General features: G+C 37.4%; 1 protein-coding gene and 1 long non-coding RNA gene across 2 annotated transcripts in view; one reads left to right on the top strand and one right to left on the bottom strand.

Moving 5' to 3' along the window:
• The window catches only part of LOC133105407 (uncharacterized), a 228,813-nt gene that overhangs the window by 153,941 nt on the left and 47,705 nt on the right, over positions 1-27,167 (bottom strand). The window contains exon 2 of the long non-coding RNA XR_009703850.1: positions 2,879-2,936. This is a non-coding gene — a long non-coding RNA (uncharacterized LOC133105407). The remainder of the gene's footprint in view (positions 1-2,878; positions 2,937-27,167) is intronic.
• Positions 931-1,356, top strand: LOC133074688 (E3 ubiquitin-protein ligase RNF113A-like). The gene has a single exon (XM_061168648.1). The coding sequence runs from the start codon at positions 931-933 to the stop codon at positions 1,354-1,356; it is 426 nt and encodes a 141-aa protein (XP_061024631.1).

Here is a 27,167-nt window from a genome sequence, read left to right as displayed (position 1 = left end):
TTAAAGAAAAGGTTACCTAGTGAATGACCTTAACTTCCAAAAATATCAAATATTTTAAATAATCCTTGGAGGCTTTGCAATCATTTTAGATAACTCAGATTGACCACCTAAGCAGGAAGTATTGAAAAGTATGCAAATGAATCTACATGTACCCATAAAAGGTAGCAGTCTACTGCAACTGTTTCTGAAAATTCTCTCAGCTGAATGTCTATGGACTTATTATGTTTAAAACCTTTGCTCCTAAGCATTCATGTAGGCTGACTTTTCAATTTCAAGGGATTTCAGAACAGTTCCCTGCAATTTATCATGTGAAAAGAATTAACAAGAAAGAAAATGGAAGCACATTCACATTTGCCAAGACATTTCCCTTCAGAAAGAGAAAAAGCTCCTGAATGAATAATATAATAAAGATGGTTTTGGTGCTTCAAAAACAGAAAAATTACTTAAAGTTCCCGTTAGTAAAGCCAGCCTTCCCTTTCCTATAGAATATGAATAAGAACCCGGTACACAGTAGAAACCTGCTATATTCCAGCCCGTTATCACACAGGTTCAGGTTGCTAAGGGCTCACTGCAGTGTCCCACCCCCTACAGAAACCATCTTGATAAGGTAAGTGTTACAACACGTCTCAGTATTGAAGGCAAATCCAAATTAAGTTGATCCTCTATTTTCCCAAGGGGGAAAAAATGAAAATAAGGTTTTAGGCCAATGTGAATATACAGACTTTTACAGGTTTATAACACATAATGAACTAACTTAGTTACACATATTCTAAACCTATGTTGTTGTCCAGAGCTAATGTTTGGTTCCCTTATCTCAACTCAGTCGCTTGGTCCTCTAATCTAGTTTCACGCTTTAATCTTCCAATGGCTCCCAATTTGACCAGAAACTTTCCCCAAGGTACAGATTCAGATATCTAATATCTGAATTCAATGGACTACGAGGAGACTGGCTTTTGCGGCTTCGGAGACAGCTGCAAATTCCTCCAGGACCGTTCAGGTTACAAGCATGGGGGGCAGATCGAACGTGAGTTTGATGAGGGTCGCTATGGTGTCTATGAGGACGAAAACTATGAAGTGGGAAGCGATGAAGAGGAAATACCACTCAAGTGTTTCATCTGTCGCCAGACCTTCCAAAACCCAGTTGTCACCAAGGGCAGGCATTACTTCTGCGAGAGCTGTGCGCTGCAGCATTTCCACACCACCCGGCGCTGCTATGTCTGTGACCAGCAGACCAATGGCGTCTTCAATCCAGCGAAAGAATTGATTGCTAAACTGGAGAAGCATAGACCTGCAGAAGAGCGTGGTGCCTCCGATTTCCCAGAAGACCCCCATGAGGGTCCAATTCCCATTACTTAATTTTCCCATTATTCTCAAATCTCAAGATAAATGTTTTGTTGTTTTGGAAATCTTAAAAAAAAAAAAAGTCCAGATATCTAATTTGTATTCAACATCTCCAGTTGGGTATCTAACGGATAGCTCAGAGGTGCCACCAAAAACAGTCTCTGCCCCTCCCAGGTGTTCTCGTTTGCTAAAGCTGGCAACTCTAGCCCTCTTCTCCCTTGCAGCCTTCCACAGCTCAGGTGATGACAGGTAAGGAAGTAAGCGGAGACCAAAGGGTTTTTGAAAGACAAAGAAGGGTCATAAATGGAGCCCCTCGGAAGATAGTTTTTTTCTGGGAATGTTAAATTCTAACCTCCGACAGCAGAGAACTTTTACAGTCATTAGAGTGTATTTGAAAAGATTTATATCAAGACTTAACTGCACCAGAAATTCAGAAGTGAATCAAAGAGATCCAGGACAGTAGAAACACACCAGAGGTAGAATACCTCCATATGCTAATTACTGAACCCTAAACAATCAGAGTCAGAGGAATCTCAGAAACTAGTATGTAATACCCATAGTAGTAGTCCTCTGGAATGCACCAGAATAGGACAATACAACAGATAATGTGGACCAGAATCAAAGATAATCCAAAGAATGTGGCAAAAGTACAAGAAACACTGCTCTATTCACTGTTAATTAATCTAGAAAAGTGAAATAAAAATTTTAAACTGGAACTACATTTCTGTTGATTCTCACATATGTACTAATTTGTCATATGCATTTCTGATTAACTTAGCGCTTTGAAACATGTATGTTACTGTTCTGTGATATGAGTCTAGCTCCTCTCACTTAATACATTATTTATTTATTTATTTTTAATGAACAAAGATCTCCCATTTTACAGAATTTTCTTTTAGGTTATCCAAATAACATCACATGGTTCCTTCTATAAGAAACATACAATCATGATTACAAAACCATTAAAGATATTCTATACAAAATAGAACATGGACCAATCTCATATACAAACATAAAGGGTGCTTTTAATTATTTCTAGTTGTTCCATAAGTTTCCAAATGGAAGAGTCCCTCTTTGTATTGATAAGAAGAGATATATGCCCAAGGTTATAGCATGTGAACCGTGAACAAGCACAGTCAGGATTAAATAGATACTCAGATAAGCAACTCCCTTAAGTCTATTCAACAGTTCATGTCATCGCCAGTGTTAAACACTGGGCTTCGGAACCAAAAAATTTGATTTATCCAAACTATAGTTCTTGAGAACTACTGAACTTTTATTTAAAAAAAAAAATTGTAGAGGGGAAAAAGGATTAAAAAGCAAACAAGTCAACCTTAGGCTTCGTTTCTGTTTCATATTTATGCACACATCTGCCATAGCCTAAGGTTAAAAAGTACTCTTTTTAATCATGAAAAAGATATTCATCACAAGTTAGCCTGAAATAAATCACTCCCCATAGGAAAATCAACATAAACATGGATGGCTCTGCAACAAAAGTCAGAAAAAAAGAGAGAGAAATGGAAGCATTTTGTCTTACCTGAGAACTTCCCCAGTTTAATGAAATCTCCAATCAGAGCCTTCTCCAAAGTCAATGTCTGCAAACATATGAAGAACATAACAATTAAATTTGATATTCTCAAATAGATCTTCCAAATGATGTAACTGGCGTAATATTGCAATGTCATATAATTTGCAAGCAGCATTTGAATTTGGTAAGGAAGCCAAAGCATATACTAAACTCACTGAAATTTCTTTCCTTCAGCCTAACAATTTTTGTCAGTTTCTGAAACAGACCCACAGATAACGTAAACATTTTGACAGAAAATTGCTGGTGGTGACTATGGCATAAAACTATCTGTGGACAAATGTACTGTGACTTGGAACATAAGATACAATTTTCTTTGCATAGAGGCAAAATGAAGAGATGACAGAGTTCACAAAACCTATTCTCCTCTTGAAATTGCATTCTGATTTTTCCTTTCATTGGGCATCTTTCAAAAATAAAAACTCGACACTCCAAGCAATTCCATTGACATTGGTTTGCAAGTAATCACCATTCCAGAATTTGCTTTATACTCTTTCTACCTGTAAGAGTATTAAAAAGGCATTCCTGCTATACTGTGTTTTATTAAGAAGTTTGATCTAGGGGAAAAATTTGGGTAGCCCAAACTCTGTCATGCCCATCCTCCCTGCTTCTACATGTGCTGTTCTCCCTTTTCTGTCAAATACATATTTCCAATTGGTAATACCAAGCACAGTGTCAGGGGTGAGAAGAAAATTTGGGGTTAGAGTTTATTCTTTCTAACTACTTGGTTCCTGAGTACTGCCTCTCATGTAAGTATTATCCTTTTTTCCCTTAGAATTTCTCTTTAGACCTTCCATTTTTTTTTTAATTTAATTTTTATTTTATATTGGGGTATAGTTGTTTTACAATGTTGTGTTAGTTTCAGGTGTACAGCAAAGTGATTCAGTTAAACGTATACATATATCCATTCTTTTTCAGATTCTTTTCCCATATAGGTTGTTACAGAATACTGAGTATAGTTCCCTGTGCTGTATGGTAGGTCCTTGTTGATTATCTGTTTTATATATAGCAGTCTGTATATGTTTATACCAAATTCATAATTTATCCCTCCTCCACACCTTTCCCCTTTGGTAACCATAAGTTTGTTTTCAAATCTGTGAGTCTGTTTCTGTTTCGTAAATAAGTTTACTTGTATCATCTTTTTAGATTCCACATATAAATGATATCATCTGATATTTGTCTTTCTATCTTCCTCTGTCTGACTTACTTTACTTAGTATGATAATCTCTGGGTCCATCTATGTTGCTACAAATGGCATTATTTTGTTCTTTTTTTATGGCTGAGTAATATTCCATTGTACATATGTACCACATCTTCTTCATCCATTCCTCTGTTGATGGACATTTAGGTTGCTTCCATGTCTTGGCTGTTACAAATAGTGCTGCAGTGAACACTAGGGTGCATGTACATTTTCGAATTATGGTTTTCTCCAGATATATCCCCAGGAGTGGGATTGCTTGATCATATGGTAGCTCTGTTTTTAGTTCTTCAAGGAACCTCTATACTGTCTCCCTAGTGGTTGTACCACCTGTCTATGTTTTAATAAAACTGAAGTACAGTAGTCCCCTGCATCTGCAGGGAATATGTTCCAAGACCTCCAGTTGATGCCTGAAACCATGGATAGTACAACACCCTGTATTTGCTGTTTTTTCCTATACATACATATATCTATGATGAAGTTTAATTTACAAATTAGGCACACTAAGAGATTAACAACAATAACTAATAATAAAATGGAACAATTATAACACTATACTATAATAAAAGCTACTGTAATAAAAGTTAGGCAAATTTGGTCTATTTCTCTCTCTCAAAATACCCTATTGTACAAATGTAATGCCTTTTCCATCTTAACAAAGCATTTAGCATGCACCGTAGCCATAACTTTTGCAGTTTGAGATGCAACAACAAAACTAGCAAGAATTTCTCTTTTCTTCTTCACAAGTTCATGGATAGATTTGTTCTTAGATCTTATCAACCTTAGCATACAATTTTTTTCTTTCCTTATTAAGTCAAAAGCTTTCACATCTTCACTTAAAGAAAACGTGTTATGGATTCTCTTTGGCATGTTTGAATTGCCGGCATTACTACCCTTGCACATTGAGGCCATTATTAAGTAAAACAAGGGTTACTTGAACACAAGTACTGTGATATCATGACAGTCAATCTAATAACTGAGAAGGCTACCAAGTAACTAATGGGCAGGATAAAATGGACAAAGGGATAATTCACATCCCAGGCAGGACAGAGTAGGACAGCGCCAGGTTTTATCATGCTACTCAGAAGACCTACAATTTCAAACTTATGAGTTGTTAATTACTGAAAATTTCTGTTTAACATTTCTGGACCAGAGTTTGCTGTGGGTAACTGAAACTGTGGAAAGTGAAACTGTGGATCAGGGAGGACTACTGTAACCCAATTTTCAAACCATCACCTATGTTTGCCTCCCTTTGTGCCTTTTCTTAATCTATCATCCTTCAAGTGTCCTTACCCAGAATTTTTCTAAGTTCACATTTGCTATATTTTCCAAAGTCCAACTCAATTATTAGCCCACTTGCAAAGCTTTTCCCGACTGCCAACTAGAAACAGTTTGATCTTCCTTTAAACTCTCAAAATAATCCATGAACCTCTCAAGTTATATAATACAGTCTACTTGGTATTCAATTAATTTGCTGCAACTCTTCTCTCTCTTACTGGATGACAGCAAATTGGTCACAAAATTGCTGCCTGTCTGTTCTGAATCCATCCCTTGTTCTCCTCAAGGCCTAAACCTAATTGAACACTCCATACATGGAATATGATATCAGCAATTCTTTGTTTAAAAATGAACATTTATACTCTTCACCAAATAAAATGTAAGACTTAGAAAATTTAATATTGACTGGACTCCAATTCATAAATTAAATTAAAACATCAATGAATATTTTCATTAAAGAAAGCAAGAGGATCACATTGGTGGCCAGCCCCACCCACCAGTAAACCTGCAGAAATTGCAGCTCAATCACAACAGGAGGGTGCACACAGCCCACCCAGGGAACAACCCTGGAACACCTGGTTCTGGTGACCAGAGAGGGTTGTACCACTGGGCCCCACAGGGTACTTTGTACATAGGTAACTCTTTTAAGACCGGAAGATGTGGCTGATATACATAATAGGTAGAAACAAAAAGAGAGGTAGGCAAAATGAAGAGACAATGGAATACCTTCCAAACAAAAGAACAGGACAGAAGTTCAGAAAAAGAACTAAACAGAATGGAAATAAGCAATTTACCATATAAAGAGTTCAAAGAAATAGTCATAAAGATGACTGCAATCAGGAGAAAATGGATGAAACTCACTGAGAACTTCAACAAAGAGATCGAAAATATAAAAAAGAACCAATCAGAACTGAAGACTACAATAACTGAAAGGAAAACACACTAGAGGGAATCACAGCATATTAAAGGATGCAGAAGGACAGATCAGCAATCTGGAAGATACAGTAGAGGAAGAAGAAAAATATGAACAAAAGAAAGAAAAGAGAATTTAAATAAAACACCTGGCCACAAAGGAAATAGAAACACAATGATCCAAAATCTATGGGAGATAGCAAAGGCTCTTAAAAGAGTGAAGTTTATAGGGGAAAAAGTCTACCTCAGGAAATAAGAAATGTCTCAAATAAAGAATAAAACCTTACATCCAAAGGAACTGGGAAAAGAACAAGGAAAAACAAAATTAGTAAAAGAAAATAAATAATAAACATCAGAGCAGACACAAAAAAAATAGTAAAGATCAACAAAACTCAGAGCTGACTCATTGTCAGCTGACACCACAGAAACACAAGGGATCACAAGAGATTATTATGAACAATTATATGCCAATAAAATGGACAACATGGAAGAAATGAACAAATTCCTAGAAATGTACAATCTCCCAAACCTAAATCAAGAAGAAATAGAAATATGAACAGACCAATTACCAATAATAAAACTGCATCAGTAATAAAAAATTCCCAACAAACAAAATTTCAGGACTGGATGACTTCATAGGTAACTTCTATAAAACATTTAAAGAAGCGTTAACACCTATCCTTCTCAAACTATTCCAAAAAACTGCAGAGGAAGGAACACTTTTGAACTAACTTTGAGGGCAGCTTCACCCTGATACCAAAACCAGACAAAAATACCCCCAAAATAAAATTACAGGCCAATATCACTGACATACATAGATGCAAAAATGCTCAACAAACTATTATCAAAGGATCATACACCATGATCAAATGGAGTTTATCCCAGGGATGCAAGGATGATCCAATATCCACAAATCAATCAACGTGGTACACCACATTAAAAAAATATTAATAAAAATTATTCACTTTTGTTGTAGAATAAAAAAATCATATGATCATCTCAACAGATATAGAAAAAGCTTTTGACAAATTTCAACATCGATTTATGATAAAAACTCAACAAATTGGGTATAGAGGGAACATACCTCAACAAATAAAGGCCATATATGACAAGCTCACAGCTAACATCATACTCAATGGTGAAAAGTAGAAAACATTTTTTCTAAGATCAGGACAAGACAAGGATATCCACTCTTAGCGCTTCTATTCAACATAACATTGGGAGTCCTAGTCACAGCTGTCAGACAAAAATATAGGAATCCAAATTGAAAAGGAAGAAGTAAAGCTGTCACTGTTTGCAGATGATGTGATATTATATATAGAAAATTCTAAGATACCACCAAAGAAACTATTAAAACCAATAAATGTATTCACTAAAGTTGCAGGATACAAGATTAATATACAAAAATCTGTTGCATTCCTATACACTAACAACAAACTATCAGAAAGAGAAATTAAGTAAATAATGCCATTTACAATTGCATCAAAAAAAATAAAACACCTAGGAATAAATCTAACCCAGGAGGTAAAAGACCTTTACTCAGAATAATACGAGACATTAATGAATGATACTGAAGATGACACTAACAGTTGGAAAGATATACCACCCCCCTGGACTGGAAGAACTAATATTATTAAAATGGCTGGGGGGGACCTTCAAGATGTCAGAGGAGTAAGACATGGAGCTCACCTTCCTACCCACAAATACAACAAAAATACATCTACATGTGGAACAACTCCTACAGAACACCTACTGAACGCTGACAGAAGACCTCAGACTTCCCAAAAGGCAAGAAACTCCCCATGTACCTGGGTAGGGCAAAAGAAAAAAGAAAAAACAGAGACAAAAGAATAGGGATGGGACCTACACCTCTGGAAGGGAGCTGTGAAGGAGGAAAAGTTTCCACACACTAGGAAGCCCCTTCATTGGCAGAGATGGGGGTTGGGTGGGGGGGAAGCTTTGGAGCCACGGAGGAGAGCGCAGCAACAGGGCAGCAGAGGGCGAAGTGGAGAAATTCCCACACAGAGGATCGGTACCTACCACCAGCCTGAGAGGCTTGTCTGCTCACCTGCTGGGGTGGGTGGAGGCTGGGAGCTGAGGCTCGGGCTTTGGAGGTCAGATCCCAGGGAGAGGACTGGGGTTGGCTGCGTGAACACAGCCTGAAGGGGGATAGTATGCCACAGCTAGCTGGGAGGAAGTCCGGGGAAAAAGTCTGGACCTGCCTAAGAGGCAAGAGACCATTGTTTCAGGGTGTGTGAGGAGAGGGGATTCAGAGCACCACCTAAACGAGCTCCAGAGACAGGAGTGAGCCATGGCTATCAGCTCAGACCCAAGAAACGGGCATGAAATGCTAATGCTTCTGCTGCAGCCACCCAAGAATCCCATGTGCAAGCACAGGTCACTATCCACAGCCCCCCGGGAGCCTGTGCAGTATGCCACTGTAAGGGTCTCGATCAAGGGACAAGTTCCCTGGGAGAACACATGGTGTGCCTCAGGCTGTTGCAAAGTCATGTAGGCCTCTGTCGCCACAGGCTCACCCCATATTCCAATTATAGCTACCATACCCCTCCCTACCCCCGGCCTGAATGAGCAAGAGCCCCTTAATCAGCTGCTACTTTAACCGCCTCCTGTCTGGGTGGGGAACTGATGCCTGAGGGTGACCTACATGCAGAGGTGGGGTCAAAACCAAAGCTAAACCCCAGGAGCTGTGTGAACAAAGAAGAGAAAGGGAAATTTCTCCCAGCAGCCTCAGGAGCAGTGGATTAAATCCCCACAATCAACTTGATGTACCCTGCATCTGTGGAATACCTGAAAAGACAACGAATCATCCCCAAATTGAGGCAGTGGACTTTGGGAGCAACTGTATACTTGGGGTTTGCTGTCTATGACTGATTTGTTTCTGAATTTTATGTATATCTTAGTATAGTTTTTACTGCTTGTTATCACTGATGGATTTGTTTATTGGTTTGGTTGCTCTATTCTTTTTATTATTATTATTTTTACTTTAATAATTTTACTTTATAATTTACTTTAATAATTTTTTAAAAATATTTTTGTCTTTCTTTTTTTCTCCCTTTTCTTTTGAGCCATGTGGCTGACAGGTTCTCGGTGCTCCGGCCTGGTGTCAGGCCTGAGCCTCGGAGGTGAGAGAGCCAAGTTCAGGACATTGGACCACCAGAGACCTCCTGGCCCCAAGTAATATCAATCGGCAAGAGATTTCCCAGAGATCTCCTTCTCAATGCTAAGACCCAGCTCCAATCAACTACCAGCAAGCCCCAGTGCTGGACGCCCCATGACAAACAACTAGCAAGACAGGAACACAACCCCACCCATTAGCAGAGAGGCTGCCTAAAATCATACTAAGTTCACAGACACCCCAAAACACACCACTGGATGCAGCCTTTCCCACCAGAAAGACAAGATCCAGCCCAACCCACCAGAACACAGGCACCAGTCCCCTCTACCAGGAAGCCTACACAAGCCACTGAAACAACCTCACCCACTGGGGGCAGACACCACAAACAACAGGAACTACGAACCTGCAGCCCGAGGAAAGGAGATCCCAAACACAGTAAGTTCAACAAAATGAGAAGACAGAGAAATAGGCAGCAGATGAAGGATCAAGGTAAAAACCCACCAGACCAAAAAAATGAAGAGGAAATAGGCAGTCTACCTGAAAAAGAATTCAGAGTAATGATAGTAAAGATGATCCAAAATGTTGGAAAAAGAATGGAGAAAATACAAGAAACGTTTAACAAGGACCTAGAGGAACTAAAGAGCAAACAAACAATGGTGAACAACAGAATAAATGAAATTAAAAATTCTCTAGAAGGAATCAATAACAGAATAACTGATGCAGAAGAACGGATAAGTGACCTGGAAGATAAAACAGTGGAAATAACTACCACAGAGCAGAATAAAGAAAAAAGAATGAAAAGAATTGAGGATAGGTTCAGAGACATCTGGGACAACATTAAATGCACCACATTCAAATTATAGGGGTCCCAGAAGTAGAAGAGAAAAAGAAAGGGACTGGGAAAATATTTGAGGAAATTATAACTGTATAAAACTTGTATAATATGGGAAAGGAAATAGTCAGTCAAGTCCAGGAAGTGCAGAGAGTACCATACAGGATAAATCCAAGGAGAAACACACCAGACACATATTAATCAAACTACCAAAAAATTAAATACAAAGAAAAAATATTAAAACAGCAAGGGAAAAGCAACAAATAACATACAAGGGAATCCCCATTAGGTTAACAGCTGATCTTTCAGCAGAAACTCTGCAGGCCAGAAGGGAGTGGCAGGACATACTTAAAGTGATGAAAGGGAAAAACCTACAACCAAGATTACTCTACCCAGCAAGGATCTCATTCAGATTTGATGGAGAAATTAAAACCTTTACAGACAAGCAAAGCTAAGAGAATTCAGCACCACCAAACCAGCTTTACAACAAATGCTAAAGGCATTTCTCTAGGCAGGAAACACAAGAGAAGGAAAAGACCTACAATAACAAACCTGAAACAATTAAGAAAATGGTAATAGGAACCTATATATTGATAATTACCTTAAATGTACATGGATTAAATGCTCCAACCAAAAGACATAGACTGGCTGAATGGATACAAACACAAGACCTGTATATATGCTGTCTACAAGAGACCCACTTCAGACCTAGGGACACATACGGACTGAAAGTGAGGGATGGAAAAAGATATTCCATGCAAATGGAAATCAAAGGAAAGCTGGAGAAGCAATTCTCATATCAGACAAAATAGACTTTAAAACACAGACTATTACAAGAGACAAAGAAGGACACTACATAATCATCAAGGGATCAATCCAAGAAGATATAACAATTGTAAATATTTATGCACCCAACATAGGAGTACCTCAATACATAAGGCAAATGCTAACAGCCATAAAACAGTAACACAATAATAGCAGGGGACTTTAACACCCCACTTTCACCAATGGACAGATCATCCAAAATGAAACTAAATAAGGAAACACAAGCTTTAAATGACATATAAAATAAGATGGACTTAATTGATATTTCTAGGACATTCCCTCCAAAAACAACAGAATACACTTTCTTCTCAAGTGCTCATGGAACATTCTGCAGGATAGATCATATCTTGGGTCACAAATCAAGCCTTGGTAAATTGAAGAAAACTGAAATCGTTTCAAGTATCTTTTCCAACCACAACACTATGAGACTAGATATCAATTACAGGAAAGAAACTGTAAAAAGTACAAACACATGGAGGCTAAACAATACACTACTAAATAACCAAGAGATCACTAAAGAAATCAAAGAGGAAATTAAAAAATACCTAGAAACAAATGACAATGAAAACACCACGACCCAAAACCTATGGGATGCAGCAAAAGCATTTCTAAGAGGCAAGTTTATAGCAATACAATCCTACCTCAAGAAACAAGAAACATCTCAAATAAACAACCTAACCTTACACGTAAAGCAATTAGAGAAAGAAGAAAAAAAGCCCCAAAGTTAGCAGAAGGATAGGAATCATAAAGATCAGATCAGAAATAAACGAAAGAGAAATGAAAGAAACAATAACAAAGATCAATGAAACTAAAAGCTGGTTCTTTGAGAAGATAAACAAAATTGATAAACCATTAACCAGACTCATCAAGAAAAAAGGGAGAAGACTCAAATCAACAGAATTAGAAATGAAAAAGGAGAAGTAACAACTGACACTGCAGAAATGCAAAGGATCATAAGAGATTACTACGAGCAACTATATGTCAATAAAATGGACAACCTGGAAGAAATGGACAGATTCGTAGAAAAGCACAACCTTCTGAGACTGGATCAGGAAGAAAAAGAAAATATAAACAGACAAATCACAAGCAGTGAAATTGAAACTGTGATTAAATATTTTCCAACAAACAAAAGCCCAGGACTAGATGGCTTCACAGGCAAATTCTATCAAACATTTAGAGAAGAGCTAACACCTATCCTTCTCAAACTCTTCCAAAATATAGCAGAGGGAGGAACACTCCCAAACTCATTCTATGAGGCCATCATCACCCTGATACCAAAACCATACAAAGATGTCACAAAAAAAGAAAAGTACAGGCCACTATCACTGATGAACATAAATGCAAAAACCCTCAACTAAATACTAGCAAACAGAATCCAACAGCACATTAAAAGGATCATACACCATGATCAAGTGGGGTTTATCCCAAGAATGCAAGGATTCTTCAATATAGGCAAATCAATCAATGTGATACATCATATTAACAAATTGAAGAATAAGAACCACATGATAATCTCAATAGATGCAGAAAAAGCCTTCAACAAAATTCAACACCTATTTATGATAAAAACCCTCCAGAAAGTAGGCAGAGAGGGAACTTACCTCAACATAATAAAGGCCATATATGACAAACCCACAGCCAACATTGTTCTCAATGGTGAAAAACTGAAACCATTTCCTCTAAGATCAGGAACAAGACAAGGTTGTCCACTCTCACCACTATTATTCAACATAGTTCTGGAAGTTTTAGCCACAGCAATCAGAGAAGAAAAAGAAATAAAAGGAATCTAAATCGGAAAAGAAGAACTAAAGCTGTCACTGTTTGCAGATGACATGATACTATACATAGAGAATCCGAAAGACGCTACCAAAAAACTACTAGAGCTAATGAATGAATTTGGTAAAGGAGCAGGATACAAAATTAATGCACAGAAATCACTTCTGAAAGAGAAATTAAGGAAACCCTCCCATTTACCATTGCAACATAAAGAATAAAATATCTAGGGATAAACCTACCTAAGGAGACAAAAGACCTGTATGCAGAAAACTATAAGACACTCATGAAAGAAATTAAAGATGATACAAACAGATGGAGAGATATACCATGTTCTTGGATTGGAAGAATCAACATTGTGAAAATGACTATACTATCCAACGCAATCTACAGATTCAATGCAATCCCTATCAAACTACCAATGGCATTTTTTACAGAACTAGAACGAAAAATTTCAAAATTTGTATGGAAACACAAAAGATGCCGAATAGCCAAAGCAATCTTGTGAAAGAAAAATGAGCTGGAGTAATCAGGCTCCATGACTTCAGACTATACTACAAAGCTACAGTAATCAAGAAAGTATGGTACTGGTACAAAAACAGAAACATAGATTAATGGAACAGGATAGAAAGGCCAGAGATAAACCCACACATATATGGTCACATTATCTTTGATAAAGACAGCAAGAATATACAATGGATGAAAGACAGCCTCTTCAATAAGTGGTGCTGGGAAAACTGGACAGCTAAATGTAACAGAATGAAATTACAACACTTTTTAACACTATACACAAAAATAAAATCAAAATAGATTAAAGACCTAAATGGAAGGCCAGACACTATAAAACTCTTAGAGAAAAACATAGGCAGAACACTTTATGACATAAATCACAGAAAGATCCTTTTTGACCCACCTCCTAGAGAAATGGAAATGAAAACAAAAATAAACAAATGGGACCTAATGAAACTTAAAAGCTTTTGCACAGCAAAGGAAACATAAACAAGATGAAAAGACAACCTTCAGAATGGGAGAAAATATTTGCAAATGAAGCAACTGACAAAGGATTAATCTCCAAAATATACAAGCAGCTCATGCAGCTCAATATCAAAAAAACAAACAACCCAATCCCAAAATGGGCAGAAGACCTAAATAAACATTTCTCCAAAGAAAATATACAGATTGCCATCAAACACATGAATGGAGGCTCAACATCACTAATCATTAGAGCAATGCAAATCAAACGTACAATGAGGTATCACCTCATACCTGTCAGAATGGCCATCATCAAAAAAGCTACAAACAGTAAATGCTGGAGAGGGTTTGGAGAAAAGGGAACCCTCTTGCACTGTTGGTGGGAATGTAAATTGCTACAGCCACTACTGAGAACAGTATGGAGCTTCCTTAAAAACCTAAAAATAGAACTACCATATGACCCAACAATCCCACTATCTCGCATACACCCTGAGAAAACTATAATTCAAAAAGTTTCATGTACCAAAATGTTCATTGCAGCACTATTTACAATAGCCAGGACATGAACGCAACCTGCATGTCCATCGACAGATGAATGGATAAAGAAGATTTGGCACATATATATAATGGAATATTACTCAGCCGTAAAAAGAAACAAAATTGAGTTATTTGTAGTGAGGTGGATGGACCTAGAGTCTGTCACAGAGGGTGAAGTAAGTCAGAAAGAGAAAAACAAATACCGTATGCTAACACATATATATACGGAATCTAAAAAAAAAAAAAAAATGGTTCTTACTAACCTAGGGGCAGGACAGGAATAAAGACGGAGATGTAGAGAATGGACTTGAGGACACGGGGAGGGGTAAGGGTAAGCTGGGACGAAATGAGAGAGTAACATTGACATATATACACTACCAAATGTAAAATAGATAGCTAGTGGGAAGCAGCCACATAGCACAGGGAGATCTGCTCGGTGCTTTGCGAACACCTAGAGGGGTGGGATATGGAGAGTGGGAGGGAGATGCAAGAGGGAGGGGATATGAGGATATATGTATACATATATCTGATTCACTTTGTTATGAAGCAGAAACTAACACAACAATGTAAAGCAATTATACTCCAATAAAGATGTGAAATAAGAAAAAAAAATTAAAAGTTAAAGGTGGCAAAAACAACAACAACAACAACAAAAAAAAACGGCTATACAACCCAAGGCAATCTACAGATTCAATGTAATCCCTATCAAAATACCTATGACATTTTTCACAGAACTAGAACAAAGACTCCTAAAATATAAATGAAAACACAAAAGACTGCAAATAGCCAAAACAACCTTGAGAAAGGAAAAGAATGTTGAAGGCATTATGCTCGCTGACTTCAAACTATACTACAAAGCTACAGACATCAAAACAGTATGAAACTGGCACAAAAACAGACACAAAGGTCAATAGTTCAGAATAGACAGCCCAGAAATGAATTCACCCGTACATGGTCAATTAATCTAGGACAAAGGGGCAAGAATATACAATAGGGAAATACAGCATTTTCAATAACTGGTTTTGGGAAAACTGGACAACTTTATGCAAAACAATCAGGCTGAACTATTTTCTGACATCGTATACAAAAATAAACTCAAAAGGTATTAAAGACTTAAACATAAGATGTGAAACCCTAACACTTCTAGAAGAAAACATAGGCAGTATTCTCTTTGACATCATCTTAGCAATGTGTTTTTGGATACGCCTTCACAACCAAGGGAAACAAAAGCATAATAAACAAATGGGACTACATCAAAATAGAAAGCTTTTGCACAATGAAGGAAACTAGTAACAAAACAAAAAAGCCCACCTATTGAATAGAAGATAGTTGCAAATGATATATGTGATAAGGGGTCAATATAAAAAATAGGCAAAGAACTCATAAAACTCAACATCAAAAAAAAAAAAGGATTAAAAAATGGGCAGAAGATTTGGATAGACATTTTTCCAAAGAAGACATACAGATTGCAGTAGGCATGTGAAAACATTCTCAACATCACTAATTATCACGGAAATGTAAATCAAACTACAATGAGATATCACAACATACCTTTCAGAATGGCTTATTATCAAAATGTCAAGAAATAACAAATTTTGGCCAGGATGTGGAGAAAAGGGAACCCTGTCACACTGTTGCTGAAAACGTAAATTGGTACAGCCACTATGGAAAACAGTATAAAGTTTCCTCAAAAAATTAAAAATGGGACTCCCATACAATCCAACAATTCCACTTCTGGGTATTTATGTGAAAGAAACAAAAACACTAATCTGAAAAGATATATGCACCCTTATGTTCATTCCAGGATTATTTACATACACACACACACACACTTTTATACATATACAATAGGATAATACTCAGCCACAAAAATTAACAAAATCTTGCCATTTGCAGCAACATGGATGTACCTATAGGGTATTATGCTAAATGAAATAAGTCATACAGAGAAAGACAAATACCATATGATTTCTCTTGCATGTGGAATCTGAAAAACAAAACAAATGAACAAACAAAACATGAACAGACTATAGATGTGGACAAAAAGCTGGTGACTGCCAGAAGAGAGTGGGGTGTGGGGATAAGCAAAATAGGTAAAGAGTATTAAGAGATACAAGTTACAAAATAAATAAGTCACAGGGATGTACAGTACGGATTAGGGAATATAATCAATGATATTGCAATAGCTTTGTATGGTGACAGATTGTTGTTAGACTTATCATGGTAATCAATTCATAATGTACGTAAATATTGAATCACTATGTTGTGCACCTGCAACTATTGGGTGGGTGAAAAAGTGCCTTCGGTTTTTTAGGTAAAAATAAAAGACACATTTTTTATTTTCACCAAGAACTTTATTGAACAACATATTCACCCTTTTGTTCCACTACCTTCTGCCATTTATCAGGGAACTTCACAACTGCATTCTCCCAAAACATTTTATCTTTTTCAGCGAAGAACTGTTCAAGGTACCTTTTACAGTCTTCCAGGGTATTGAAATTTTTCCCATTAAGAGAATTTTATAAAGACTGAAATCAATGGAAATCCCAAGGTGCAATGTCTGGTGAATACAGCAGATGAATCAGAACTTCCCAGCCAAGCTGTAACAGTTTTTGCCTGGTCATCAAAGAAACATGCGGTCTTGCATTATCCTGATGGAAGATTACGTGTTTTCTGTTGACTAATTCTGGACACTTTTCCAGAATTAGTGCCACTTTCAGTTGGTCTAATTGGGAGCAGTACTTGTTGGAATTAATCATTTGGTTTTCTGGAAGGAGCTCATAATAGAGGACTCCCTTCCAATCCCACCATATACACAACATCACCTTCTTTGGATGAAGACCAGCCTTTGGTGTGGTTGGTGGTGGTTCATTTCGCTTGTCCCACGATCTCTTCTGTCACATTGCTGTACAGTGTCCACTTTTTATCACCTGTCACAATTTGTTTTAAAAATGGAACGTTTTCATTATGTTTCAGTAGAGAATCGCATGCAGAAATATGGTCAAGAAGGTTTTTTTCGCTTAACTTTTGTGGAACCCAAACAGCAAAGCAATTCACATAACCAAGCTGGTGCAAATGATTTTCAATGCTTGATTTGGATATTTTGAGTATGTCGGCTATCCCCCGTGTGGTATAACGTTGATTGTTCTCAATTATTGTTTTGATTTGATTGCTATCCACTTCAACTGGTCTACCCGACCATGGAGCATCGTCCAGCGAGAAATCTCCAGCACCAAGTTTTGCAAACCACTTTTGACATGTTCGATCACAGCATCTCCTCCGTATACTGCAGAAAGTTTTTGTGCATTTCAGTTGCGTTTTTACCTTTCTTAAAGTAATAAAGCATAATATGCCGAAAATGTTGCTTTTTTCTTCCATCTTCAATATTAAAATGGCTACACAAAAATTCACCAGTTTTGATAAGTCTTTTAAATGCATGCTGATATAACAGCTGTCACATACAATCTAACAAAATTGTTTCGAATGAAGTTAAAGACAACCAAGTGCTACTGGAGCCATCTTATGGAAAAAAACGAACAAACCTTTTGGCCCACCCAATAATATAATATTGCACAGGAAAAATACTTAAATTAAAAAATAAAAATAAAACAAGAAGTTCAATGTATGAAAGAAAATTTATCTCAGTTTAGCTTTTCAACAAGAAAATTTCTTAGAATAAAACTCAAGTTTAAATACATACTAAAGAGGAGTTGTTTGGACTATTTACCAAGCTAATCTGTTGAAGAATATAACAATAGAACAATTGTATTAAAATGCCATTAATAGTTCAGTGTATTTGAAATCTTGGAAGTTTTACTTTGGCCTTGATTTCAAGCTAATACTACTGGAAACATACTCATTGGGGTAAGAGCAAGTCACATATTCTCATTACTCAGCTCCATGCTGGATTTTTTTTTCATCTTGTTAAAAAGTGTGGCATATGGTGGAAATTCACAGCTAATGTATTCTTCCTGAGGTCTTTACTTACCCAGATAAAAACAATCAAAATAAAAAACGGTGCTTTACTGAACACTGATGTGAACTTCTTGTGCCCTCTGATAATATTGGGGAAAGTTAACAAGTGTGTTAAAAGCACAGAGAGTTTCTATGGACATACTTTCACTTTATGGTAAACAAGGTTAATGCAAGGTCATTTGAGACACTGCAGATAACTTGGATTTTTTAGCAAGTAGACAGATAAAGCCCGAGTGTGCATAATGCAATAAAAAATCAGCCAAATGACAAGAGAGCACAAGAAAAGCATGTTTAAAAACCCCAGACTTTCCATCCAAAATGCTATTTTATGAAATACACGAATATGTATTTCATGTATTAACACTGTAGCAAGCACAAGATTAATTATTAGTTGATTGATATCTATAATGCCTTCTCAAAAAGTCAAACTAATGGGAAAATTAATAATCACGCATTTCAGAATATCTAAAATTATTAAGCTGTGAGGGATATTAGACTTTCCCTAAAAAGTTCTTCCAACTTCCTCTTTTTGTTATTAAGGCAACTGAAGTCCAGAGAATGGAAGTGGCTTGTGTAAGGGCACAAATTACTTCTAGATCTGAGACTATGACTAGTCTCTCACCAGAATATGGTGAGTGACTCTTGCCATGTTCTTAAGAGGGGGCACTGAGTCAGAGCTCCCTGGAGAGTGGGGCGGTTGGTAGGTGATCGACAAGGCACGTTTCTCTTCCAGCAGCAAGACTACCAATAAGTGCTCTGAATCCGCTCCTGGAACCAAAGAGCTACTATTGCCTCTTTAGTAAATGGCTGCTGAGTGATCACTAATGAGTTTACAAGGAAATTATGTCTTTAATTTATACCAATGGATATACTACATCATTATGATAAAATCTGCCCCCTGGTGTTTAGTATAATAATCACTTTCCAGGAGAGGTCATGCGTGATGGAAAGAAGCATGGATGAGACAGTGGTTTAAGTGTATTTCCTCATGGTGTTAGTCTGCGCAATTCCTTAAATTCTCTGAGCCTCATTTTCCCCCACCAGTAAAGTCAAGGTACAATAATCAGTATGGGATAATAAAACTAACTTTTATATATGCCTACCATGAGGCATAAATTCAAATGCCTCCTTTTATTAAATCACAGATAACTATAACACAGGTGTGATTATCATCTCTATTTTGCAGATAAGAAAACTGTGGTTAGCAATCTTAGTGAAGTGTAATAAAGTGGTAATAAGCATAGGACCTGGATGCAGAATAAGTCTGAATTTGGCTTTAATACTTCCTAGCTGTTGGGTATTGAGGAAGTGACTTAACTTCTCTAGGCTACAGTTCTCTCATCTAAAAGTAGGAATAATAATAATATAAAATTCATATGTTGTTGCAACAATTAAATGGAATAATTGTGCATCTCTCAAAACAACACCTAGAACACAGTAATTCTCAATAAATTGACTAATTGTCATTATTATTATTATGTATTGCCAAGGATCAGAGGGCCACTAAAAGGCAGAGATCAAATCAGGAGGTCTTATCTGCTGGATCCCTGACTCTTACCCATGAAGTTCTGCTCCTGAAACACCTCCACTGTTTCTGTATCCAAGATTTTACGATGCTGATCGGTAGGCCATTTTCGAGGGGCATTAACTCTTTCAGCTTTTTACATGATACACTAGACATTTAAAACTATACCAGTTCACTAATTGATATCCTATGCTGAAGAGTAGGGATTTTTTTAACTTTGAATTTTTTCATTTAGATGTATGAAATTGGGAGGAATTCCCATACACCGTTCACCCCAAATCCCTAAACAAGATAAACTGACAACATGTGCATTCTGATAGGGTGCGCTGAGAAGGACACAGCATTGCTTCTGTGGGATTCCTGCCAAAAATCGCATAACCTAAATGAAATCCTGAGGAAACATCAGACCAACCCGATCTGAGGGATACAGCAAAAAACAACGGGCGGTACTGTTTAAAAGTGCCAAACAATAAAAAAACAAAGAAATACAGAGGAACTGTGCTGGATTAAAAGAGACTAATGAGACATGACAAGTAAATGCAAAGTGTGTTCCTGAATTGGATTATGATCCAGGAAAAGGACAATAATGAGATGATCTCCTCTACTCTGAACTCATGTCTCATGTCCTCTTTCTAGCCCAGAACCTGACCCAGGAATATGTGCATTGTATCAATGTTATTGTCCTAATTTGATATTTGGAAATTATGTGTAGGAGGTTAAATATAGATTATTTTTAGGTAGATAACATTAAAACATAAAGGAGAGTCATGGGTTACAGTGTAGACAGAGGACCTGGGCTTCGGAAGCATGCAGGTGCCTGTGGTCCCTAGTTAGTAACTGGCTGATCTGGGATTCTGTCTCCAATCTCTCAGAACAGGCTCTTTCTGCTACACTGAGTTGCAGAAAACGTTCAGAGCCTATAAACACTGTATTGGTTTCCTGTGGCTGCTTTAATAAATTAACAAAAATTTGGTGGCTTAAAACACCAGACATGTATTCGCTTCCAGTTCTGGATGTCAGGAGACCAAAATCGGTTTCAGTGGGATAAAGGAAAGGTGTGCGCAGGGCTCTACGCCTTCCACAGGCTCCAGGAAAGAATCCCTCTCCTGGCCTTGTCCGGCTTCTAGAGCTGTCTTCCTCGCACTCCTTGGCTTATGAACCCCCCTCCTCCATTTTCAGAGGCAGCAGCTCAGCATCACAAATCTTTCTCTTTCTCCATCATCCCTTTGCCTTCTCATCTGTTTTCACAACTCCCTCTGCCTCCCTCTTATAAGGACAGTTACATTACATATAGGGCCCACTCAGATAATCCAGGATAATCTTCCCATTTCAAAATCCTTTGTTGAATTACAGCTGCAAAGACCCCATTACCATATAAAGTATCAAACATGGGCTGCATGAACTGGGGTCTGGATGTCTTCGGTGTTCATTATTCAGCCCACCACAGACATGAAAGGACATCTCCGTCTGCACTGAGTTTTAATTTTTGATTCATACACTCAAGTTGGCATTGATCCCTATTCAGACTGAAACTGAATTTAATAATTGGGAAGCCATTAATTCCTAATCATTTCCTAGCAGGAAAATATTATGCTCTCAGAGTCTGTGTCTAACATTAAACTTTCGAAGATTTAGGTAATCTGTTTACATGGTTTTCATGAGGGCTTTTTTGAGGGCAGGTACATGGTTTGTATTTCATGTGTCTCCAGTATGATAGGCCGAATACTGGTCCTCAAACATAATCAGATCCTAATTCCTAAAACCTACAAAAATTACCTTCTATGGCAAAAGGGACTTTGCGGATGAAATTAAATTAAGGATCTTGAGATGGGAATATTATTCTGAATTATTAGGGTGGGCCCTAAATGCAATCTCAAATGTCCTTATAAGAGAGAGGCAGAGGGAAAATTGACACAGAAGAGCAAAAAGCAATGTGACAAGAGGAGCAGAGGTTGGAGTGACACGGCCACAAGCCCAGGAATGTCAGCAGTCATCAGACGTTGGAAGGAGCAACGGGAAACGGATTCTCCCCTGGAGCCACCCAAGGGAGCACAGCCCTACTGACACCTTGACTTAGCTGTTTATGACTCAGTCTGGACTCCTGAATTCTATAACTGTAAAAGAAAAAAAAAATTGCTGTTTTAAGCCACTAAGTTGGAGGCAATTTGTTACAGCAGAAATAGAAAACTAGTATATTCAGTAACCAGCTTCGTACCTGGCGCGTATGCTTGTTGAATGTCAGAAGGGAAGAAAGGAAGGAAGGGAGGGAGGGAATGAGGGAGGAAGGAAGGAAAGAAGGAAGGAAGGATGCATTAAAGTTACAAGGAAAAACAATATTTGGGGTTTTAATCAATATTTGACCTATTTTCCTCAACCTGGGACACATTACTAGCCTCCAACTGAAAAGACTTAAGTTTTTTTTCCTTTAGTTAAATGTTCTCTATCTAAATCTGAGGAATTGTGTTGTTGAAATCTACATCTGGCACTGGAAGACTCCATGACATGTTTCACATTGAGAGGATTTCTACAGCTGAGTTAAAACTTCTGCAAGAAGGGGTTAGGGTGAAAGCCAGTCAGGTCCTTTTCTGAGGGAGAGCTTGCAGGCCTGGTGCAATAATTGGAAAGCGGGTGGAATTGACAGGTGAAGGTACACACTCTCACTGCCATAGGAGATCATTCATCTCTGTCTGAAATTTTTAGGCTAAAAGACATATCAGTATAGGTAGAGCCGCTTAAAAACTGTCCTTGTGTTTAACAGCTCTGGGGAAACAATTATTACTTACTTGATCGATTTAGTGATAAGTGAAGTATCAGATCCATATCCATGGTTTCAGAAATAATATATCCTGACCCACATTGAACTCCTTAATTTGTGGTATTTAGGGAAAACTGTAAATGACCTAAAAGGAGTTAGAAATGTCTAAGGCAGTATGTTACTATTGGGAAGTTCACTGAAGTGTTAAATTAAACAAAACAAGATGGAAAGGTTGACACAATTAAGCTCTTATCCTGTAGATCTTTTTCTGTTAAGTCCTATGCTAGGGTTCAATTAAAATAAATAATTTTTCCCCTGGAATTACCATTGACTTATTGAGTTTGACAATACCCAACAATGCCTTAATGTTTGTCCAAGTGAAAAAAATCTCTTTGCTCTGTCATAGAGATAAATGAGGTCAATTCATGAAGAGACCCAACTCAATAAAATACTGACGATGTTCTGCTTGGACGCATAAACCCTTCAGTCACGAGGGCCTTGTCAGATACCCAAAGTGAGGTTTTTGTTATTGCTTATAAAAAATAATTGTAAAAAATGCATTTAAATTCCCCATCCTGTAATTTCCTCAATTATTTTTCAGATTATGCTATACTTTTCATTGCAAATTGCATTAAATCAGAGCTGGAATGAGAAAGAGTGTAGAAAAATAAACAAGCAAATATACCATTGAGCTGAATCTGGCTCTGTTATTTGCTGACTTTTTCCTCAAAATGTTATTCATCATTTAGATTTTAAAACATGGCTAATAAAATATGCATATAGTATTTCCCCCATCTCTCAGAAAAAGATGCTCTACATTTTTTACACATGCATATTTTACATACTATACAAATGTGGAACCATATCATATATACTATTTACTTAATGCAGTCTTGCATTTTTTCACTTTTTCACTTTCATTTTTTTGCCTTCCTTCCTTCCTCTTTCCTCTCCCTCTCCATCCACACCAGTGCCCTTTTAGGTAAAACATGTTAATATCTATATCTTCCATTCTTGTCTCCACACCTAGATATACCAAGGCACACAATATACACACACATTATATATATATAATATGTATATTACACTATATACTTATATGTATATACACACAAATATATAAACCTAAATTTATGTTATACACATTTTTCTTCATCTTGCTTTTCTCAATATCTAGTAAACATTCCTTCCAGTAAACAGACATAATTCTTTCTTTTTTTTAATTAATGCTCCCTTTCTTTATTTTTAAATTTTTATTTATGTTTTGGCTGCGTTGGGTCTTCGTTGCTGCATGCGGGCTTTCTCTAGTTGCGGCGAGGGGGGCTACTCTTCATTGCAGTATGCAGGCTTCTCACTGTGGTGGCTTCTCTTGTTGCAGAGCACAGGCTCTTCAGTAGTTGTGGCTCACCGGCTCTAGAGCGCAGGCTCAGTAGTTGTGGAGCACGGGCTTAATTGCTCCGCGACATGTGGGATCTTCCCAGGCCAGGGATCGAACCCATGTCCCCTGCATTGGCAGGTGGATTCTTAACCACTGTGCCACCAGGGAAGTCCCAACAGAAATAAATCTAACCCATTCTTTCTAATGGCTTTATTTCCTGGTGTTAACACACCACAATTTGTATAACCAATTCTTCATTGATGGGCATTTTTCCTTATACATTTCTACATGCATAAAAATGCAAGAAAGTCCTTGGTACATAGATCTTTGCTTACTGGTCTTTTGGTTTCTATAAGATACCTTTCAAGGAATACAGTATTGCTGGATCAAAGAGTATATGCATTTTAGGTTTCAATAGCATCTTTAAGATGGCTTAATAAAAAAAGATGTGACAATACGTATTTACACCAGCAGGTGTTAGAGTACTATTTTCACTATACTCACAACAAAAATAAATATTGTAGTTGCTGTAAATGTTTCCATTTTGATGGGTGTAAGTGGCAGTACTTCATTATTAGTTAATTTTTATTGCACCACCATATAACTACTTTTTACATCTGACCTTGTTGCATTTCTGGAAATTATGATCCCTCAATAAATTTAGCAAAAGATGCAATTATAGAGAGAAAAAGAGAAGCAATTCTATGCAGTAGGTATATGTGTAGATGTGAGTGGGCGCTCTTCTTCTGTTGGGGAAATGTCCACTGTCTTGCTGTCTGGAAGGACACATGGGCAGTGAGGGAACACGAATTACCAGTGGGCCTTGTACCATTTCATCTAGCCAGTTGGTTGGTTATTCAACGTTTGCAAATCTCCCAGGAATCTGGAACTCACTTTATTTGAGGCAATTCAGCTGAGACAACTCTATTAGAAATCCATGTCTCTGAAGAGTCATTACTTCTACTCATTGATCTTCAATTTTTTTCTTGAAGCTACACAGAATAAAAAAGAAAACTGAATAGGAGTTCATTTAAATATCATATTTGATGGCAGTTAGCATTTGTTCAGAATTATTTTCTTCTCTATGTATCTTCATTTATTTCAACTGCTTCTCAGAAAACAGTAAAGTCCTCTCACCACAGCACTTTAGTTTCCTGTCACATCTGTTTTCCTTGGCAAACATATAAGTTATTACAAGATATTAAGAGGGAAAAATAACAATACAAACATCATATTGTTATTGAATTGGTCGACAGGACCCGTGGCAATGTCCTAGCCAGGCGAGACCCCCTGTCTCAGCCAGGGAGGTTCTTTTTTTTTTAATTATTATTGATATATAGTTGATTTACAATGTTGTGTTAATTTCTGCTGTACAGTAAAGTGATTCAGTTATACATTCGTGCAGCCAATAACAAAACCGATACTGAAACTGGAACTGCACAAGTTTTATTCAATGGCCAAAGGAGAAGCAGGAACCTAATTCGCAAATCAACTTCTCAACCCAATTGTAGCAGAGCCACCAAATCTACACGAGGGAGGGTCGAGGTAAAAGGGAGGGAGTTGGAAAGAGTAGGAGGAATATTCATGAGGTATCTGAGAACAGGGGTGTGGTTTGGACCCGGAATTGTTGCATCTCTCCTTTTCAGTCCTTGTATGGACTTTTCTGGTTGTTGTCATAGCAACTGTCAACTGTCAAGGGGCTGGTGGGTGTGTCATTTAGCTAATGTATTACAATGAGTGTATAATGAGGCTCAAGGTCTGCTGGAAGTCAAATCTTCTGCCATCTTGGGCCTAGTTGGTTCTCATTCATTTTTTCTCTTTGCAGCTCCTTCCTGAAATTTAGGTAAGAGTAATTATTTTCTATCTCAGGGAGGGGCAGGGGTACGATTCTGGGGCAACAGCATTGGTAACAATAGGATTCTGCTGTAAAGAGTCCTTACTGGAATACTGGCCTATATTAAAATAATATGTCATCTGCTCTGTTTCTAGATGTGAGGAACATGGAAACAGTCTCCCTGCATGTTACACATGGAGATTCCTGGGCTCTACGCCCAACAAGAGAAAACAGAACTTACAGACCCTGGGCTCAAAATCTGCCTTAGAAACCAGCTTCCCAGGTAATCTTCACACTCTAAGAGTCGAGCCAGTGCTTTAAAACCTTTATCATATTCCTAACATCTGGGCTGATTAAGAAGTCACTTAGTTGTCAGTTACAAAGAAGAAAGGTGCTAATTACCTATTTGAAACCTCTGAGTGACTCTAAGTTTGACTTTTCTTCTTTTCAGTCTGAGAAGACTGCATGTTTCCTTCCTGGAACCTAAACCCCTTGAGTGTTTTACTCCTGCTGTGAGAGTCAAAATAAAGGTTTCTTTGAACCTTAACTGACTCTCTCCCACTCTTCTCATATGAAAGTTTCTTTACTTTGTAAACTGACTTCTTCAGAGTGTCAGTTTTTCTTCAGAAAATTTGATGTTCAGTAACCAAATTATAAGGAGAACAAACAAAATCATAACAGTTTTGTTGTAAAAGAAAATGCCAAATGGTTTCCTTCTAAAGATGAATGAATCTCAATTCTAACATGAAGGTAGGCAAAAATATGGTTCCCATGTTCTTTCCATTACATATACAGTATGATTTTAGAACTTGAGAAACAATCTTGTCCAGTATCATTCCAGTTTTGATTCCTTTGAATATTAAATCTTTGGATATTTAAAGCACCCTTTTAAATTATCGATGCTCCCTGAGTCCCTAACAGCTAATATCTTAGTCATCATTTGAAAAGTTTCTCAGAATTAAACATGAAATTGAGGTTTTAGTGGAAACAATGCCAAGCAGATGGGGGGGGGGCGTGGACAAGGAAATCAAGAGGTTTCAAGGACAACATTTACCTGCAGACTAGTTTGCAGTGGAGAGGACTGAGTTCAGAGCTGGGACACGTGAGCTCCAATGGTGCAACCAAGTTCTATAGACATATAGACAAGTGATGTGTTCCTTGTTTTCTTTTTTTTTAATTGTGGTAACAAGAGATAATATGAGACCTACTCTCTTAACATTTTTTAAAGTGTACAGCACAGTATTGTTAGCTGAAAACACAACGTTGTACAGTAGATCTCTAGAATTTATTCTTCTTGCATAGCTGAAACTT

The sequence above is a fragment of the Eubalaena glacialis genome, chromosome 14 (assembly GCF_028564815.1).
Source record: "Eubalaena glacialis isolate mEubGla1 chromosome 14, mEubGla1.1.hap2.+ XY, whole genome shotgun sequence".
In the NCBI taxonomy this organism is placed as follows: Eukaryota; Metazoa; Chordata; class Mammalia; order Artiodactyla; family Balaenidae; genus Eubalaena; species Eubalaena glacialis.
The sequence above is the reverse complement of the archived record's forward strand: the minus strand, read 5'-3'. Positions and strand labels throughout refer to the sequence as shown.